Source organism: Megalops cyprinoides, chromosome 13 (genome assembly GCF_013368585.1).
Source record: "Megalops cyprinoides isolate fMegCyp1 chromosome 13, fMegCyp1.pri, whole genome shotgun sequence".
Taxonomy (NCBI): Eukaryota; Metazoa; Chordata; class Actinopteri; order Elopiformes; family Megalopidae; genus Megalops; species Megalops cyprinoides.
In genome coordinates, this window is record NC_050595.1 from 25,218,327 (window position 1) to 25,238,717 (window position 20,391).

At 49.7% G+C, this 20,391-nt stretch overlaps 1 protein-coding gene across 4 annotated transcripts in view; it reads left to right on the plus strand.

The window, feature by feature from the left end:
- dmxl2 (Dmx-like 2) overlaps positions 1-20,391 on the plus strand; it is a 37,614-nt gene that overhangs the window by 15,169 nt on the left and 2,054 nt on the right. The window contains exons 18-43 of one of the 4 annotated variants that reach the window (XM_036543210.1): positions 91-1,767; positions 2,728-2,838; positions 3,358-3,527; positions 3,773-3,870; positions 4,074-4,239; positions 4,860-5,124; positions 5,379-6,466; positions 7,004-7,195; positions 7,438-7,514; positions 8,016-8,146; positions 9,340-9,588; positions 13,127-13,311; positions 13,474-13,607; positions 13,999-14,084; positions 14,245-14,446; positions 14,559-14,676; positions 15,763-15,828; positions 16,314-16,400; positions 16,537-16,658; positions 16,768-16,906; positions 17,502-17,562; positions 17,795-17,922; positions 18,970-19,047; positions 19,277-19,368; positions 19,535-19,587; positions 20,133-20,350. In XM_036543210.1, coding sequence (XP_036399103.1) covers positions 91-1,767; positions 2,728-2,838; positions 3,358-3,527; positions 3,773-3,870; positions 4,074-4,239; positions 4,860-5,124; positions 5,379-6,466; positions 7,004-7,195; positions 7,438-7,514; positions 8,016-8,146; positions 9,340-9,588; positions 13,127-13,311; positions 13,474-13,607; positions 13,999-14,084; positions 14,245-14,446; positions 14,559-14,676; positions 15,763-15,828; positions 16,314-16,400; positions 16,537-16,658; positions 16,768-16,906; positions 17,502-17,562; positions 17,795-17,922; positions 18,970-19,047; positions 19,277-19,368; positions 19,535-19,587; positions 20,133-20,350 — 5,993 coding nt within the window. The remainder of the gene's footprint in view (positions 1-90; positions 1,768-2,727; positions 2,839-3,357; positions 3,528-3,772; positions 3,871-4,073; positions 4,240-4,859; positions 5,125-5,378; positions 6,467-7,003; positions 7,196-7,437; positions 7,515-8,015; positions 8,147-9,339; positions 9,589-13,126; positions 13,312-13,473; positions 13,608-13,998; positions 14,085-14,244; positions 14,447-14,558; positions 14,677-15,762; positions 15,829-16,313; positions 16,401-16,536; positions 16,659-16,767; positions 16,907-17,501; positions 17,563-17,794; positions 17,923-18,969; positions 19,048-19,276; positions 19,369-19,534; positions 19,588-20,132; positions 20,351-20,391) is intronic. The other 3 variants (XM_036543211.1, XM_036543212.1, XM_036543213.1) reach the window with 3 other exon arrangements.

Genomic DNA, 20,391 nt, shown 5'->3' on the forward strand with positions numbered 1-20,391 from the left:
GCAGTCTGTACTCAAATGAGTGCCTCCGTGCCTATCAGTGAGTTGATTAAATGAACTAATATGGATTTTTCGATGCTTTGCTGTTTACAGGCCACCTCAGTTCCTCCTCCATTTACCCTGTGTGCCTGGCGCCGTACCTGATCGTCACCACGTGCTCGGACGGCAAGGTGAGGTTCTGGTGCTGTGGTGTGGAGACGGACCTGGGCGCAGGCGACCCGGAAGAGGGCCGGGCGTACTCCTGGGAGCCGTGGTCCCTGATGAACGAGGAGGAGGACAGCAACAGCGCGGTGACCGTGCCGGGCCGCCCGGTGGCCGTCAGCTGCTCCTACACGGGCCGCCTGGCCGTCTCCTTCAAGCAGCTGTCACCGGGCAACGGCTGCGCGTCCAAGGAGTTCTCCATGCACGTGTCCATCTACGAGTGCGAGTCCACGGGCGGCTCGGAGTGGGTGCTGGAGCAGACCATCCACCTGGACGATTTCACCAAGGCCAGCAATGTGCTGGATCCCCGGGTCAGCGTGGACAGCAACCTGTTCGTCTACAGCAAGTCGGACCTCTACATGAACAAGGACAGCCCCAACATAAAGCACTTCGTCCACCTGGATTGGCTGTCTAAGGAGGACGGCTCCCACATCCTCACCGTGGGCGTGGGCTCCAACATACTGATGTATGGCCGCATCTCGGGCATCGTGACCGAGCAAACCAGCAGCAAGGATGGCATGGCCGTGATCACCCTGCCACTAGGGGGCAGCATTAAGCAGGGCATCCGGTCCAGGTGGGTCCTGCTGAGGTCGGTGGACCTGGTGTCCTCGGTGGACGGCACCCCATCCCTGCCGGTGTCCCTGTCCTGGGTGCGGGATGGGATTCTGGTGGTGGGGATGGACTGCGAGATGCACGTCTATGCCCAGTGGAAGCAGGACAAGAAGCCCGGCGAGGGGGAGGGGGACAGCCAGACATCCTCCGACAACATCGCGAGCCAGAGCGTGTCGGTGGGGCCCGAGACCCGGCCCCGATCCAAGAGCGTGTTCGAGGGGAGCGCGGCCATGGATGACGCCTTCCGGGCGCCCGCCGTCATTCAGGACGGGGGTCTGTTCGAGGCGGCGCACTCGCTGTCCCCCACCCTGCCCCAGTACCACCCCACCCAGCTGCTGGAGCTGATGGACCTGGGGAAGGTGCGGCGGGCCAAGGCCATTCTGTCCCACCTGGTGAAGTGCATCGCCGGGGAGGTTGCCGTGGTGCGGGACGTGGAGGCGGGCGAGGGGGGCGCCCGGCGCCACCTGTCCCGCACCATCAGCGTGAGCGGGAGCACAGCCAAGGACACCATCCTGGCAGGCCGCGATGGCGGCCGCGACTACACCGAGATCAACTCCATCCCGCCGCTGCCGCTCTATGCCCTGCTCTCCGCCGACCTCGACACCTCCTACAAGGCGGGCGAGGAGGCCGCCAAGGGCGCCATAGGCTCCGAGGGCGAGGCCCAGAAGCAGGGCGAGGACCAGTACGCCGACCTCTTCCAGGTCCCCACCGTCACCACGGATGACTTTGTCAGCTTCGCCGCCGAGAAAAAGGAGAAGAAGTCGCGGGTCATCAACCTGTCGCAGTACGGCCCCACCTACTTCGGGCCCGAGCACGCCCAGGTGCTGTCCAGCCACCTGATGCACTCCAGCCTGCCGGGCCTCACGCGCCTCGAGCAGATGTTCCTGGTGGCGCTGGCCGACACCGTGGCCACCACCAGCGCCGAGGTCAGCTCCAGCACGGACAAACAGTACACCGGTGAGTCGGGGTCTTGGAGCTGATAGCAGCGACCTTATTCTCAATATAAGAAGTTACAGTAGACCATCAGTGTTTCCTATGGAACCTGGAGGGCATCAAGGAAAGATAAATGATCCTTTTTGGGAGGCATGTTAACAGTGATTGTTGTAAGCCAGTGAACTGATGGCACCTCGGGTTGAAAAATCTCCTGGAATGACTCCCACCATCAAAATGTAGGGCTACAATGAATGAATTTGAACCATGATGTTGATTCTGCGTAATGCTTGCAAACTGCTTGGTCAACTAGACAAAGCTTCTTTTATCTTGTTGCCTGTAATATAAATCAAGACACAAGATTTATGTAGTCATGTGGTATGAACTGTAGAACAGGCTGATAAGTAAACCTCATCATGAGTTTAGAAAGCTTCAGAGACAGCCACAGCAATGCAAACTGTATGTATATGTAACTGTTACACTGGTGTTAAACCAGGTCATGATTCTCCACCATTTAAGTGAAGACAATGTCCTTTCATATTGCAGTATTTTAAATCAAGTGAACTAAGCTTTTCATACTTGGTTATATAGTTGACACCCAAGCCACATCACCGACAGCTTCAGCTTAGTGTATTTTGTCTCAGTCATCTGTGTGGCTGTATGCACTGACTGCGAGATTCACCTTTTGCCGTCTGACAGGAGGAATGTTATTGATCGCATTTTGAACTGTAACTGCCGTGTTTGCTGAGACAGGCGCCGTAATTTGCATGAGTGACGGCACTTGGATTGGTCTGAAGCCTACTGTAATCAGGGCTAGACGGGCCTCCAGGGGGAAGGGTAGCGTGACAGCTGAATTAGAGCAAATATCCTCAGGGCGGGGTGGATGGGGGGGGGGATTGGGGGGGAGGCACACTCAGTCTGGGTGGGGGGAGGGTTTCGCAGATCGTGTCTTCTCCCTGTTTGACCCGTCTCCTTGGTGTGTTGCAGGAGGCGAGGCGCTGGACGAGTGCGGGCTGAGGTACCTGCTGGCCATGCGCTTGCACACCTGCCTGCTCACCTCCCTGCCCCCGCTCTACCGGATGCAGCTGCTGCACCAAGGTATAGCCCCGCCCCTCCCCTCAGTGACTCAGCAGGCTGCAGAGAGAATATTTACTGTGGGCTGAGGGGAGCATTAATTGAATCAGTCATACGAGTTTTTAGTGGAATGGCCTCATTAATCCTTTATATCACTCCATTATTATCATTCTGGGTTTATAGTGCAAGGCAGTGAAGGGCACTTCCGTGAAGTACAGTTTTATAGACTGGTCAATGTATTCAAATGCGTTTGGGCTGATACTGGACCTCGAGACCTGTGGGATGTGATGTGTATGTGTGTGTGTGTGTGTGTGTGTGTGTGTGTGTGTGTGTGTGTGAGTGACAGTCTGTTCTTTGTGTGTTCTTGTGCTGTGTGAGACCCTGGGCATATGTATTTGTATGTGTTTTCTGTGTATTAATGTTTTGTGTACGCTTATACATAGTCAGCCTCACTTGATTGTGTTTGTGTACTCTATGTACATTATGCGTGTGTGTGTGTGTGTACGTGCATGCGTACGCTCATGATTGTGCGGTTGCGTGCAGGCCTCTCCACGTGTCACTTCGCCTGGGCCTTCCACTCTGAGGCGGAGGAGGAGCTGCTGAACATGATCCCCGCCATGCAGAGGGGCGACCCGCAGTGGTCAGAGCTCAGGGCCCTGGGGGTGGGCTGGTGGGTCCGAAACATCAACACCCTGCGCCGGATGATGGAGAAGGTCTGCACCACCCCCCCCCACGCTCTCCCCAAACCTCTACACGCACACCGCACAGCACGCCATCAAGCTCTTTTATTAGCCGGCCGCCGCAGGATCGATGTGTTTATTCCCCACGCCAGCTGTTGACAGCCTGCCAAGCGCACGACACAGAACTGCTGACCAAACGCCCATTGAATCATAGCATGGTGTACTCAGTTCACTTTTTCCTGCCGAAATGCCAATACCTCCCGCTGTTCCTCCCCCAGGTTGGCAAAGCCGCGTTTCAGAGGAACAACGACCCCTTAGACGCCGCTCTCTTCTACCTCGCCATGAAGAAGAAAGCGGTTCTCTGGGGGCTGTTCAGGTACATCAGCGTGTCCCTCACGGCTTCATCTGCTTAATGATTAATGCATACATTTGCTGCTAATTTTCCATTTTTTTACACGAAATGTTCCATTTTTACATTAATGTAGACCAGTTGTACTGTAAGGGTTCAAGGAAATTCAAAATCAAGGCTGACGCGTTGGATGTACTTACATATACATTTCTCTTTTTTTTTCTCCTCAGGTCCCAGCATGACGAGAAGATGACCCAGTTCTTCAGTCATAACTTCACAGAGGATCGATGGCGGAAAGCGGCTTTGAAGAACGCCTTCTCCCTGCTGGGGAAGCAGCGGTTCGAGCAGTCTGCGGGCTTCTTCCTCCTGGCAGGCTCCCTCAAAGACGCCATTGAGGTTCGTGCTTCTGTGCATGCATTTCAGTGGGGGTCTGAAAGCTGAAATGAACACAAATCCATGCAGGCACATACCGTTACATTTCACAGAGTGTCTTTGGTGTGCTAGATTAAGGCCTAGGTTTACAGCTTGTCAGCTGCGGTAGTCTACTGCAGCTGTCTTATGTCTGAGCATTTCTGTAGTGGCAGCTGGCTTGAAATTAGGATAAGTAATTAAGAAAAATGTCTTCCTATGGCATTTAGTAGTTTAATTGGGTGTACAGGGATCATATTTAACTGGAGCAATGGGATTTGTATTTTTAAGTGTAATCTAAACCTGAAAATAAATCAATGCCTGAACTAGATAAATGATGACCTTTCTGTTTTACCTCAGAAAATTCAGCAGTTCTCAGTCAAAGCAAACAGAGACCAAGTTTAGGCAATGAATCCATTGCAACAGCGCATTTGAAGTGTGGCCCAATCAACCAGGCACATCTCTTGAAATAATGATTTGTTGCATAAGATAAGATAAGTCTTCGTAGCACAGTCTTCCCTGCAGAATTCTTTTTGTATGCAGCTCTTTTGCATTATGATTGGGACATTCTAAACTCCCAGGATGCTTTGCACCTCTGTGAATTGTAGGTCTGCCTGGAGAAAATGGAGGACATCCAGCTGGCCATGATAGTCGCTCGCCTGTACGAGTCGGACTACGAGAGCTCCTCCACCTGCAAGGGGATACTGAACGAGAGGGTGCTGGGCTGCAACAGGGACGGCTCGGGCTTCACCTGCACCAAGCTGCACCCCGACCCCTTCCTGCGCAGCATTGCCTTCTGGATACTGAAGGACTACACCAGGGCCCTGGACACCCTGCTGGAGCAGATACCAAAGGAGGACGATGAAAATCCCGGTGAGCAGCTCGTGATTGGTCACTACGAATAAGGAAGGGTGAATGTGTGTTGGCCCTGCACATCTTATTTAAAACAAAGAGCTGAATTTCGGGTTCATATGTCAATTTTTAATTTGATCTCAAAGATGTATGGGTATTGTAGTTCTAATTCAGTGTACATTAGTTTATTTGCGTAAAGGTGTGTGCATTTGTTAAGGACATAGGACTGTTATTTCTTGGTCTCTTCCGCTTTAAACGAGCAGTTTTCTCCTCAGATGTGATGGTGAAATCCTGCAACCCCGTGGTCTTCAGCTTCTATAACTACCTGCGGACGCACCCTCTGATAATTCGCCGACACTTCGCCTCTCCAGAGGGAACGCTGGCCACACTGGGCCTGACCACTGAGAAGAGCAGCGCCGACGAGATCAACCTCATCGAGCGGAAGCTCTTCTTCACCACCGCCAACGCCCACTTCAAAGTGGGCTGCCCCGTGCTGGCCCTCGAGGTCCTCTCCAAGCTGCCCAAAGTCACCAAGAAGGCGGGGTCCTCCCTGAGCAAGGGGCCCTCCATGGTCAACGTCGGCTCCGCCCACCCGCAGGAGAACGGCGGGAGAGCCGCGGATTTGGACTGGTCGGCGCCCCCAGCCGCCCCCGCCCCGGCCTGGGGGGGCGGGGCGGACACCTCCACAGGGCTGGACTGGAGTCAGCCGATGGTCAAGCTGGAGGACGAGGGCCTGCAGCTGGACTGGGGCGACAACAAGGACGAGGAGGACGAGGAGGACAACGACGACGGGGGCCTGACGATGAAGACCAAGCCCGAGGAGCCGGCGGACAAGCAGAAAGAGGCGCCGGGCCAGGGCGGGGCGGGCGCCCCGAGCCTGCGGAGGGAGGACTCGGCCGGGGAGTCGCAGGTGGACGTGATCGCCGAGCAGCTGAAGTTCCGGGCCTGCCTGAAGATCCTGATGACCGAGCTGCGGACGCTGGCCACGGGCTACGAGGTGGACGGCGGCAAGCTGCGCTTCCAGCTCTACAACTGGCTGGAGAAGGAGATCTGGGCCATGCACAAGATCTGCAACTACAAGGCGGAGGACGGCGAGCTCGAGAAGTGGAAGGAGGGTGAGGGCGCGGCCGAGGTGGACGAGGTGTTCGACCGGACGGACGTGGGCGCCTACGAGCGCCACCAGCTGGAGCGCCGCAGGCTGCAGGCCAAGCAGCAGCACGCCGAGCGGCGCAAGGCCTGGCTGAGGAAGAACCAGGCCCTGCTCAGAGTCTTCCTCAGCTACTGCAGCCTGCATGGGGCCAAGGGCGGGGGCGTCACCTCCGTCAGGATGGAGCTCATCTTCCTGCTGCAGGAATCCCAGCAGGTCAGACTCACTATCGTTATATTATTGTATCATTGTATTTGTCATTGCATGAATGCTTTGTTCCATGGTATTAGCAGTAGTAACAGGATCATAGTAGTATTATCACTGTAACACTATATCTTTGCTTGAGGGCTGCAGTGTAGCACAGTGGTAAGGATCAGGGCTTGTAACCAAAAATTTGCTGGTTTGGGCTGTTGTACCCTTGGGCAAGGTCCTTAATCCAGAATTGCCTCAGTAAAAACCCAGCTGTATAAATGGATATATAAAAATTGTAATATGTGTAAGTCCATCGGAATAAGATAATAATGTTACTTCAATGCAACTCCTTACAATAAATGACAATAATGTAATTTAATGTAATATCACTAATGTCACGTCACGATTCACTATATTATATTGGATTTGCTTCGTGATGTGTGTATTGCATGGGAGGGAAATGGGAATCTAATTAGAGCGAGCTTTCATTGCGTTTGACCTGCTCTGCGGGGTGTTTGTGTCGTCCGTTGGGCTCAGCTGTGTGCCGTTTCTCTGAATCAGGAGACGACGGTGAAGCAGCTGCAGTCCCCACTGCCCCTGCCCACCACGCTGCCCCTGCTCTCCGCCAGCATCGCGCCCACCAAGACGGTCATCGCCAACCCCGTGCTGCACCTCAGCAACCACATCCACGACATCCTCTTCACCATCGTGCAGATGGAGGCGCCGCCCCACCCCGACGTCATCGACGACCGGGTAACAAGCACACCAGGGCGGAGGGGATGTGGATAGCCGTGGGGTCGGGGGAAAGTGTCACCGCCTGATGGATTGGTGGAGCAGCTCTGACCTCCCGCTTGTCCGTCGTGTCCGCGTGTCATCAGATAACACGTGTGGCATTTCGCAAGTGCTTGCTCGTTAACCGCAGACACCCTTCAGAGGGCTGTGAAATGGCACTTGGGGAAATGACGCTAACGACGTGGCTGTTTTCTCCGTCGCAGGTCAACGCCCTGCACACCCTGGCTGCCTCCCTGTCTGCATGCATCTACCAGGCCCTGTGTGACAGCCACAGTTACAGGTACTCGTCCTGCTCCAGGCCCCATATCAGCACAGTCCCTCTCAACCCCTGTCAATCATTTTCCCCTCCAGCCCCTGCCGTAATGTCTAGGTTGCTCTTTTTCCTCATGACTCAGGGTAAACGGGCTAGTGATGTGGTAAAAAACTGTGACTAGATTGTAGCATTAAGCTGTAAATTCCTGAACTTTCCCTGGAGTTTGTAACTTTTTATAAGGGTGCAAAGAGCACATCAGTGATTACACTGAAGTTAGGTGGTGTCAGAGCTTTGAAGGGATCCCACAGTGTGTGTGTGTGTGTGTGTGTGTGTGTGTGTGTGTGTGTGTTTGTGTGTGTTTGTGTGTTTGTGTGTGTTTGTGTGTTTGTGTGTGTGTGTGTGTGTGTGTGTGTGGGGGGGGGGTTTGTGTGTGTGTATGTGTGTGTATGTGTGTGTGTGTGTGTGTGTGTGTGTGTATGTGTGTGTGTGTGTGTGTATGTGTTGTGTGTATGTGTCCGTCCTCTGCAGCAGCCAAGCGGAGGCCAATCAGTTCATGGGGATGGTGTACCAGGGCCTGCTGCTGAGCGAGAGGCGGAGGCTGCGCACCGAGAGCATCGAGGAGCACGCCACGCCCAGCTCCTCCCCCGCGCAGTGGCCAGGTACGGACCGACAGGCTCCCGGGCGACCTGGACCGCCCCCTCGCTCTCCCCTGCTGCGTGCCCCTCCCTTAATCTGACATCCCGCCCCACATGTCGACCCCTTTCTGTGCTGGACATGACATTTACATCCATCACGTCTCACGCTGCTGAAATGTACGCAGACGCGAGTGGAGATTAGCGCTCCGCGTTAGCAGTGCTCGGTGACTGTGGTGTGAAAAGAAGCTCCATAGGGCCAGATGGTGCTTAGTAAGAAGGGTACATTTGCCGGCAGCCAGGATATAAAAATGAAAGCCTTGTCATGCAAATGTTGCATTTATTTATTTATTTTCCCTGGGCTGTAACAAGAAAACATTAATGCATTGACATATATGTGTACTACCAAGATTAGCCGTAGGCTACGTTTCATGGGTAGTACCCTATACACAAAGTGGTATAATACTAACATGAAAAGCAAGCGTTGTTATTTGTGTCATCCTGGAACAGCCTTAAAGGACAACAGTGAAGAAAGCACTTGAGTCATTAACTCCTTCATTACCTCAGTGAGATGCAGTATACCGAAATGTGGTGAAAATGGGCCTGTGAATAAAGAGTACATTAGTGTTAGGTTAGAGGGTTGGTCTTGCAGTGTTGCCAGGGTAAGATGTCTGTGATGTGAGATGTACTCTGCGTTCAGTACAGTGGGGAGAGAAACAGGGCTGCCTGGTTATTGAATGGTTAGAATGATGGGGATTTTTTAACAGTATTCTCGTGTGTCTTTTTGACTCTGTATGTGTGCGTGCATGTGTGCACCTGTTCATACATGTGTGTTTGTGTGCTCATGCATACTCATGTGTATGCATATGCATATGTGTTTGCGTGTGTGTGTGTGTGTGTACTCGTGTGTGTTTGTAATTATGCACGTGCCTGTACATATGGGTGTATTTCTGTGCACGTGGGTACATATGTGCGTGTGTGTGTGTTTGCTCCTGTGTGTGTGCGTGCGTCCATGTGTGTGTGTGCGTGTTTGCTCCTGTGTGTGTGTGTGTGTGTGTGTGTTTGCTCCTGTGTGTGTGTGTGTGTGTTTGCTCCTGTGTGTGTGTGTGTGTGTGTGTGTGTGTGTGTGTGTGTGTGTGTTTGCTCCTATGTGTGTGTGTGCATGTGTGTGTTTGCTCCTGTGCGTGTGTGCATGCGTCCGTCTGCGTGTGTGTGCACAGGCGTCTCCTCCCTCATCAGCCTGGTGGCATCAGCACACGGGGAGGACCAGCCCAAGCTGAGCGTGATGCTGTGCGAGGCGGTGGTGGCCGTCTACCTCAGCCTGCTCATCCACGGCCTGGGCATGCACTCCAGCAACGAGCTCTTCCGCCTGGCCGCCCACCCCCTCAACAACCGCATGTGGGCCGCCGTCTTCGGGGGAGGAGCCAAGCTCATCATCAAACCCAAGCGCCCCCCGGAGGTCGCTCCAGGTACTGCGGCACCACCCTGACCCTCTGAATCCAGTGTGTCCTTTTTGGAGATTTCAAGCTCTGTTCCAGGATCAGTGTAACACGCTGTTTGCGTCTGACAGCTGTGTTTGAGGCAGTGCAGACGGAAGGCTCGCACACAGTAGAGCCTGAGCTAAGCGTGCCTGCTCCGAGTGAGCCGCAGCCCTCTCCGGTCGCCCCTGTGGGCGACTCTGATATCCCTTCAGACGTAGAATTGCAGCCCAGTTGTGAGTAACGGCAGATTGAGTTGCAGTGCTGTTTCTTCCAGTTTGCCTTCCTGGGTTTTTTTTTCTTTTTTTGCAAACGTGAACATTTTAGGTTTTCAGGAACAAACTTATGAGGCATGCTTGCTGTTCAGAAACAGGCGTGTGGGATTTTGTGTTTGTCTGTCCCATTCTTTGTGTTACACGTGTCTGCTTTTGCTGTGTCAGAGTCAATGTCTTTCTTTTTGTGGCTTTTTTTGTTCATTGCGTTTCATTGTGCTTCACTTGTCAACAACGCAGCCAATAAAGTTAATGTGGAGTCTGAGGTCAAGGGAGACAAGCGCTCTGATCCTGCACCAGGTATACACTCCTCTGTCGTGCTTTATTCCCTCATCCGTATTGCGCTCGACATGACTGCAGCTGAACATTACAAAAATAGATTACAGTTCTCCCCTTAAGAAGCTTAAATGAGATCACTGGCCCATTACTGCTGGCCATAGCGGCGCTGCAACGCTACGCTACGTGAAATGACATTGATCGCCTCATTGTTTCCTACCGGATGTCTGAGGGGAAGGGCGGGGGGCGGGGATAACACTGCAGTCATGTCACCGCTGAAAACAATCATCTCTAATAATAGTTAGTAGTAGTTTTGAATAGTGGAATGTGGTCAAGCCATTGACACCCAAAGCACTGTGGGGAAAAATTCAGATTTTTTTAACACTGCTATTTTTCATCTGCGCCTGGAACAACACTGTGACTGAAATATAAGATAGAATGATTAATGTTTATATTAAATTTGATTATCATATTTTACATTTGATACAGTAATTGCATTATATTATTTTCATTTAGCAGTCTTATCCAGGGTGACTTACATATATGTCATTTGTTTTTGTTCATTTTTATATGTTATATGTTAACCATTTATAAAGCTGGATATTTCCTGAGGCAAATGTGGACTAAGTATCTTTCCCAAGGGTGCAACAGTGGTTCCCCAGTGGGGAATGGAACCAGCAACCTTTTGGTTACAAGCCCTGCTCCTTACCACTATGCTACATTGCCGCCATTTAATAGTAGTCCATTTAATAGGTCTTTTGTTATGGACTGTACATGTTGTATTGAATTACATTGTTGCTAGTGAGTCCAACCTCTAAGCTGAATGGGGTTTACCCTTGAATTAAGTCTCTAAGTAATTAAATGTCACAGCTGAAACCTATTCTTCAATGAGATCCACTCGCAAGTCTGCGAACACTGCAGGGATACACATTTACTTAATCTATTAGCAGCACAAAGAGGTGTTCTTGCTTATTTGGGATCTTGGTTTGAAAGAGGTCTTGTTCTCCTGAGTCTGCGTCTCTCCCTTTAGTTTACTTTGTGCCTGGGGAGTCATGTGAGGACCTTCCAAAGTTGGAATGGAGACGAACAGATATGTAAATGCCAAGCAGTTGATGGGAGTTTTCTCTCTAAATGTTAATGCTCTGGCCCTCAGCAGTTTTGAGAACTGAGCCTGTCAGCTGCAAAATGTAAGGAAAAAAATAAAAACAAAACAAAAAAAACATTATTACATAAAGCCCTCAAAGAACCAACAATCCCAGACATCAGTGCATGTGCCTCACTGCGTCTGATTCCCTACGGCCAATGAGAATCAGACCTCCACCCCCTCTCCCTCCCCCCACTGGAGGCCCCGAGATAGCAGTGTGTCACAGTTCTTCTCCTTTGCGTAATAGTTCTAGAACTTTTAAAATCTGTGACTACTCCACAGACCACAATTAGGGAACTTCTGTCAATGGCTTAACAATTATTAACAATGCATACTGTGTTTGAATAGATTTCTTCCCAGTTGGTCTGTCAAGGAAACTGATTTTAAGGAAACCCCTTTATGAAGTGTCTTTGACCCACAATGTAGTCCTTGTTCTGTGCTCGATTCCCCATACGTTAAGTAGTGCTCATGTTTTGATTGTGTTAAATGTCCTCTCCTGATTTGATTTGAGTTCTGTCTTGTGTGTGATTGTTGCTTTGTTTGGCACAGTGATTCCTGAGATAGTGACCCAAGACGCAAGTGAAGGTTTGTGGACACGTGTGCCTGTGAGAGTGTGACCCCCCTTTCAGAGTTTGTTGTGTGTAGCAACTCATAATGTAATTGCTGTGCATATTACGAGTTGCTGCAGGTTGTTCTTTTGCGAGGCTGCTTCTAATGAAGGAAAGTGTATCTTCCAGCCTGCATGTTCAGGCCTTTCTCACACATAATGGCAGTGAGTGTTTCAAGCAGCGATTCAGTATCAAGGGACCGTCGCGGGGAAACAGACAGCTTTCACTGAAGGCGGCTCGTGATTTGTGCCAGTGTTATTCCACCGTGCAGCTCAATTAAAAAACCCGTCGATGGCGGAGCCCATTTAGGACGTGTTAGGAGGCACGCGTGAACGCACGAGAGGAGGGAGAGCCTACAATTAAAGGGAATCACTCGGCTTATCGTTTCCGTTTGGGTTGAAAGTATGACACATTCATTTGCAGTCCCGCTTCGAGCTCCTGGTTGATGAAAGCCGAGCTGTCCTCCTTACTCATTACAAACACTGTTTCCCATAATGTTTACCAACGCTGACTGCGCCTTCCGAATGAGTTTCCATCCCGGAGGCTTATCATTATTTAATTTGCGTGCTCGCGCTTGTGTGTCGGAGCTCAAACACTCACGCATTACGAATTTAGCGTGTGATCAATCTCCTCTACCCCGTCTCTCTCTCTCTCTCTCTCTCTCTCTCTCATTAACTATCATTTGCACTCCTCCTTTCAATCTTCTCTTCCACCCTTCCTGTCTCCTGTCCTCCCTGTTCACACCCCTATTTTTCTCTCTCCCTTTTTAATAATGCTGTTATTTTTATCCTTCTGTCTCCTTTTAATAATCACGTTATACTATTATAATATTATATTTCCTGCTCTCCCACCCTCCATAATGACAAGCTTACTTCCTCTTTCCTCAATACTCTTTTCTCCCTCACTATCTTTCCCTCCCATAATCATTTTATCCAACCTCTCCCCCCCTCAATAATACTCTCATTTTCTCCGTCTCTCCCACCCACCATAATAAATCTCTTTATCTTCTCCCTCTCTGTCTCTCCTTAATAATGTGCTTACTGTGCTCCCTCTCCCTCTCTGCTCCCTAAATTGCCCTCCCTTTCTCTCTGTAATAACACTCATTTTCCCTCTCTTTTTCCTCTGAAAGTGCTCTTATTTACTGCTCTTATTTTCTGTCTCCTTCCGTCCTCAATAATGCTTGTGTTGTCTGTCCCGAGTTAATGACGCTGTTACTCCCCCGCCCGCAGCGCCCCCGCCGCCCGCGGAGGACATAGACAAGCACCGGCGCAGGTTTAACATGCGCATGCTGGTCCCGGGACGTCCGGTGAAGGAGACGCCCTCCACGCCCCCGCCGGTGCCAGCGGAGAGGCCCACGTACAAGGAGAAGTTCATCCCCCCAGAGCTGAGCATGTGGGATTACTTTGTTGCCAAGGTGCGCATCAGCCCTGTTTGTTTCAGTTAAGTGTTTGTCGTGGAACAGTGACATTTTTCCAAAGGGCTGTGTATGGACCATTATAACGATGAGAAGGCGCTTAGTGTCTCACCTGAGCCTCTGCACCTGAGCAGGCCTGACGTCTCCCCTGTTTCCCCCTAGCCCTTCCTGCCTCTCTCCGACAGCGGAGCTCTGTACGACTCGGACGAGAGCGGCCCAAGCGACGACGAGGACGACGACGACGCCTTCCTCTCTGACACTCAGGTCAACGAGCACAGCGATCCAAATTCATACAGGTCCGTCATGCATCAGACTCCACCTCCTCTCTGGACAGATTTCTTCATATGAATAATGATAATGAATTGCATTTATGTAGTGTCACTTCTCGCCTCAAACACCACCAATGCATAGCACTCACCTGGGTGATGCACAGCAACCGCTGTGCATGAATATTCACCGCATACTCTCTGGGGTAGAGAGGGAGAGAATTAGTTTGCCACTGAAACTGGGGGATTATTAGATGTCCAGATTGTAAGAGCCAGATTAGAGATCTGTTCCAGTTGGTCTCCTCAGTAGCCAGCACAGCACTTCATGATGTCTAGAATAGCAGAGGATGCAGCGATGATTTTGCCTTGGAAGGGATATGAGTGTGTTTTCAGCTTGTTTCGCTCCCCTCCCCCCCTGCAGTTGGGCACTGATACGCCTGGTAATGGTCAAGTTGGCTCTGCACAACATCAAGAGCTTCCTGCCCATAACGGGGTTGGATTTTCCAGGTACTGTTCATGCATTCGCTGGCAATTGCTGTTCTCTCATCTTCTCAATGATTTGACTCAAATATTTGTATCAGAGTTCAGTGCCGTGGTACAACCAGTTATTTCTTTCTGTTATGGTGTATCTTTTTGAGTCATGCTCCCATGCCCTGTGAATGTGCAGATTTGCCGGTCACCTCACCCTTGGTGAACGCGGTCCTGAAGACACTGGAGAACTGGGAACAGCTGCTGCTGGAGAGGATGAACAAGTTCGACGGCCCTCCGCCGAACTACATCAACACCTACCCCGCCGATCTGAGCGCAGGAGGGGGCCCGGCCATACTGAGGCACAAGGCTATGCTGGAGCCCGAAAACACGCCCTTCAAGTACGTGGCACCGTCCCCTCCCCTTGCGAGTGGTCTGAGAGCCACCGCTCGCTCGGTTAATGTCAGTCTGCTGCGTCGCGCTCACGTCTGTCTCTGGGTGTTCCTGCTTCAGGGCGAAGAGCCGCCTTTCATTTCCCGCGAGGCGGCTGTGGCACTTCCTGGTCAAACAGGAAGTCCTCCAGGAGACCCTGATCCGCTACATCTTCACCAAGAAGAGGAAGCAGAGTGAGGTAATGGGGCGAAATCGAACCGGAGTCCACCTGTCCCTCCGTTGCATCATCCATCTAGAGAGACAACAGAACCAGTCACCATCGTGGTTTTTGTGAATGGTTTCACCAATCCCTTCATTTGTGCTCCTCTTTGGCCTCTATTCTTTCTAACATCACTGTGCTCCCTTATCCCTTGATTCATGAATTTAAACTATTTTTTTGTGTGTCGTACAGAACCCACAAAACTAAACTGTTCCCAGTGACAACATAATGCATAATGTAATAAATTAAGGAAAGCAACATTTGCTTGAATTCTTTGCTCAGATTCCTAGGCAAATTGTATTTTGGTTAGACTGAATGGAGGCCTTTGTACTGAATGTTAGACATAATCAGTGCTTATTTTATATAAATGCGGTAATCTACACATGAGCAATGTGTTTATGTCTATGACACATCGTTATACAACATCTTGTTAGACCCACAGAGGAACAGAGAGAGCAGGTATTATACTACCAACTAAGAGGAGCAGAACTAAAAATAATTCACACATGAATGTAGCAGCAGGAATGGGTTTTACTGTTTGATGTGTGCATCTGAGAATTGAAAATACTTTGAAGAAAACGCTTTCTACACATCAGTGTGTCAGCACCGCAAGCTGTTCTCCCATTCTAGCCCTCAGTTTCATCCATCCTCCATAAGTATATTATTGCAAAGCATTGCATGCCATCTCCGTCATTTATAACGTCAAGAACACAAACCAGAGCACAGAACACCCAGTAAAGCTTGGTCTCTTTATGTCGAGTCTTATCAGGATCTTTAAGAGCATTAATACACTGAGACAGAGGAACATATAGTTATGTAATCAGCTAGCAGATCAAATGACACAAACACTCCAAGCCACTGCTTTGGTATGAAAGGTAAGTGATGTAACAGACCGGTGTAATAGCCCTGTGGAGGTCCAACGTGACTCCTTCCCTCAAAGCCCACGCCCCTGTTACCTGTGTGCTCTCTACCACGGCAAACCTCGTTTTCATTTTTTCATTTCATGTTTTGTTGTCTGTGCATGTGTTTTTTTTGTGTGTCGTGACTGTGTGGTGTGTTGTGTAGTCTTTAGAAGACCATGTGGACCACCTCAAACAAATCTGCGTAGCAGGAGATCGCAAACCCGCCAAGGTAGTATCCCACTGCCGAGTCCCTCGGCCGCCTGCGGCCTCCTGCTTCAGGGCTCTGGGCTCCTGTTCTCTGTCGCTCTTAAAATCCCAGGTTCATGCAGGCAAATACTTCATAAGGCAGCAGCATATCAAAGGGTTTTTTTTTTTTTTTTTTAAATGCTTGTTACCACTAACAGAACTACCAGTAGTGCTTTTTGTCTCGCCATTAACAAGCCGGACCACTAAAAGAAATGGGCCCCCACATGTCATTCCAATGCAGTTTCGCACAGTGTCTGCGCAGCAAGGCTGGTTTCCATTCTGTGGTAGAATGCAAGGGTTCCCCCCCCTGCCGTGATAAGGAGACAGCAGTAAGCTCTGAGGTGATGAGATGCGGCACATGGTTTCAGTATGCATGGCGATGGAGTGCTGGCGTTCTCTCTGTGCTGAGGTTTTGTATCTGCGCTGAGGGGCGGCGACTGGCATGACAGTGCGGATGCTTCCTTTCAGGTGGAGGCCGATCTCGGGTACCCAGGAGGCAAGGCCAAAGTCATCCACAAGGAGTCGGACATCATAATGGCGTTCGCCATCAACAAGGTGCGTGTCATTCCGCGAGCTTGTTGAAATTCTGCCAGAAAGCTCTGTCTTCTTGAACACCCACAGCCTGTCAGATGCATACGCCAGGCTGTCTGTAACAGGCCATCTGCTATTTCCCTTTTGTCTTTCCATGCAGGTCAACAACAACGAGATCGTGCTGGCCTCCACCCACGACGTGCAGGAGGTGGACGTCACCTCCCTCCTGGCCGCCCAGCCCTACACCTGGATCGGGGAGGAGTACGACAAGGAGTCCCGCAGGTCTGCACCGGCACCCCAGCGAAGCCTGGCTTTGGGGTGGTGAGGGCACGGCACCCTTTTAGAAGGGCATTGTGGTTAACCGGCGCTCCTGTGGTTGTGTTGCCCTCAGCTCTGACGACCAGGACTACCGCTCCTCCCACACCAACATCGCCCAGGCCAGCGCACCTCCCTTCGCGCCCCCGCAGATTCCGGCCTCCGCCTCCATGCCGTGGCTCGGCACTGGGCAGACCAGCATGGGCGGGAGCGTGGTACGTGCCTCTGACAATGAGAGGGCCTCAGGAAATCTGAGAAGAAAAGGCAAACTGTCCATACGCCAGTCTCAGTCCAGGGTGCCACTTCCTCTGGTGGCCAGCAGAGGGACACAGAGGACCTTTTAGTTGATCCCAAGTTCTGCTTTCAGGCAAAAGACACAAGAGAAACGGGCTGGACATTGAGTATATGATCGCAGATACCATCATTTTAGTTTTCCTGAAACAGACAGTGTTTTCCAAACAAAATAAAACTGATAAAGAGCTGATTTTCATTTAAATTGCCGAGGAATCTATTTTTATTTTAAATATACACCACACAAATGAAAAGTAGCCACTAGATTGTGCACAAATCATTCCAAGATTCATGACTACAGTTCATTATGATGAAATTCCTAGTTCTATGATGCGGTTCAATTAAAATGAGATGACAACAAAAATGAAATAACAGGCCAAAGCAGCAGTTAACTAGTCTGAGTTTACTTCAGTCCTGAATTCCAGATCATCCTGTATTTGTTAGTGCCTTACTTGGCCCAATAGAAATACAAACAAAGCAAAAGCAATTAATAACGAGCACAAATACACTGTGTTGCAGATTATGAAGAGGAACTTGAATAATGTCAAGAGAATGACATCTCATCCCATTTACCAGTACTGTAAGTACATGTCTTGAACTCTGTCTGCAAATTTTATTACCCACATGTATGAACTGAATGAGGAAAACAACACATTCAGTGTCACTGCCTATGCAACAACAATAAGACCGTTAATGGCAGCACTTTGTGAAAAGTGCTTTATGAACCAGCAGTGATTCTTATGTTTGAAGAGTGTAGTAGCAGTTCTGTTACTCTTCTCCATGGTGTTTATTTTTGTCTGCTCCCCGCTCAGACATGACGGGGGCGCAGGACGGCAGCGTCCGCATGTTCGAGTGGAACCGACCCCAGCAGCTCATCTGTTTCCGCCAGGCGGGGAACGCCAGGGTCACCCGGCTCTACTTCAACTCTCAAGGGAACAAGGTCGGCCGATCGCGCAGGGCAGACCGCCGCTCCGCGCGAGCTTCGCTTACGCCGGTGTTCGATCCCATGAAAAATATTCCGCCTCCTGTCTTAGCCGCACCAACTGCACAAATTCACCGCACAGATATGTACATGTTTACATATTCATGCACTTTAAAAACAATGGTTCATTTCACGTGCGTCAAAGGCACTATTGTCTGGGCCTCTTTGGCTGCCTTGCTGTGGAATTCATTTGGCTGTTCCACCATAAGATTGTTCATTCTGCATTGAGTTCAGAAGCACGGTTTTTGTGAGCAAGGAACAATATTGTGAACAATATTATCCTCAAAATAATTAAACTTAAGCCTAAGGAAGATCTAGAGGCTTTTGCTGGTAACATAGTAGGTTTGGCTAAAATGTATTTAACACATTAGGTGCTGGAAAGAAGAGATGGGCGAGGGTCAGGGGGGATTTCATGTAATGCTTGATTAGGAATGAGGGGCTGTAGAATGTGGCACTCGACAGGGAATAAGAAAAGGAAGTCGTTTACGCACGACTCACACTTCTGTGCATAGCTGTCACAGTGCGTGCCTGGCCGCCTCAGGCTTTAGGCTACTTTAATGGGTTACAGTATCATTCATCTTTATGGCTAAATTAAATTCAAAGTGCAAGTAATGCAATCCACACTTATTAGACCCAGCCAAGTCTTTGAGTGGTGAGTCAAGTAACCCAATAATTGTACAAATTAAACTAGATGGCTATGTAGCTAAAATGAGCGATTAAATATTGTAATTATGCAAAATTTTAATAGAATTAATATCATTAATTGTATCTGCATTTTCTGTATTGCTCTGCAGTATATCTGCATCTGTATCCTTATCATCACTTACATACATGAATTAAATCCTCTAAATAAGTTCATTCAGTGAAGATGGGAGATGTGACATATGTTGGTAATGATATTACATCTCTTTAATCACATGTATGTGTACATGTTTGTACAAGACTTTTCTACATCTTTGCAATATAAGGCTGTCATATGAAGCAGCTCTTTTTCTCTGCCTGCAGTGTGGGGTTGCAGATGGTGAAGGCTTCTTAAGCCTCTGGCAAGTCAACCAAACATCATCCAATCCCAAACCTTATTTGGTAAGTCAGCAGAAAAAAAAAAAAAGAAGAACCCATCTGGGCTGATTTTGTTCATTTCTGTGTTCCATGTTTAGCACAAAATAAGCGAGGCGTGGTTAATTTCATCTGTGGACTGAATAACTCTGCTTCACCACCTTCTGGGTCTGCTGGGCGGGGCTCTATGCCCTCCGTGGGCTCTGATTGGTTGTCCTCCGGCTCAGTTTCCCTCTCCATCTCTCCTTGACCTCAGAGCTGGCAGTGTCACAGCAAGACCTGTGGTGACTTCGCCTTCATCACCTCCTCCAGCCTCATCGCTACAGCTGGCCAGTCCAACGACAGCAGGTGAATGCACTTGCACCAGCAGGAAATCACCAGTATCACTTTACTTTGGCCAATGCTTTGCACTTCTGAATCAATTAAAGTAACTTAAAAATGTTAAAGATAACTCAGTGTGGCTGTGGTGTAAGGGTGTAAATATTTCTGATTATGTTTTTGCTGCCATTGACAGAAACGTCTGCTTGTGGGACACTCTTATTTCACCCAATAACACCCTGGTGCATGGTAAGTCCATTGCAGTCCAATCCACTGAAATCATGACAACAGTGCAGTGAATAGACATACTGTACATGTCAATGCATATTTTTAAGTTTCATCATTATTTTTTTTTAATCGATTTTAAAGGTAACTTAGAACTATACTCTGAATAATCTGTGGTTCATTTTGCAATTTGTTACAATTTGTTCATTTTGCAATTTGTTACAATTGAAGATATATGCATTTCTTTAAATGCTCATACAACAACCGTGGGCACCGTTGAGCTGGTTCTAGTTAAATTCCTCCAGCAGTGAACAGACATACTGTATATATCAATGCAAATTCTATATTCCTAATTTTTTATTGACTTTGAATGGAAGTTAGAACTATTCTCTGTATAATCTTTAGTTAATCTAGCAGTTACAGTTGAAGATATAGGCATAGAACAACCGTGGGCACCACTGAGCTGGCTCTAGTTAAATTCCTCCAGCAGGCTGATGTTAGACACATAGTAGCTTTATCGCTGTGGCTCCGTGGTTCTGAGCGTGCTCTGTGCCTCCCCCCCACCGCAGCGTTCCCCTGTCACGAGAACGGGGCCACCGTGCTGCAGTACGCCCCCAAACAGCAGCTCATCATCACCGGGGGCAGGAAGGGTTTCATCTGCATCTTCGACATCCGGCAGCGGCAGCTCCTCAACACCTTCCAGGCCCACGACTCCGCCATCAAAGCGCTGGCCTTGGACTCCAGCGAGGACTTCTTTGTGACTGGCTCCGCCGAGGGGAACATGAAGGTGACGAGAGCATTCTCTCTCATTTTTATACCTATCACTGT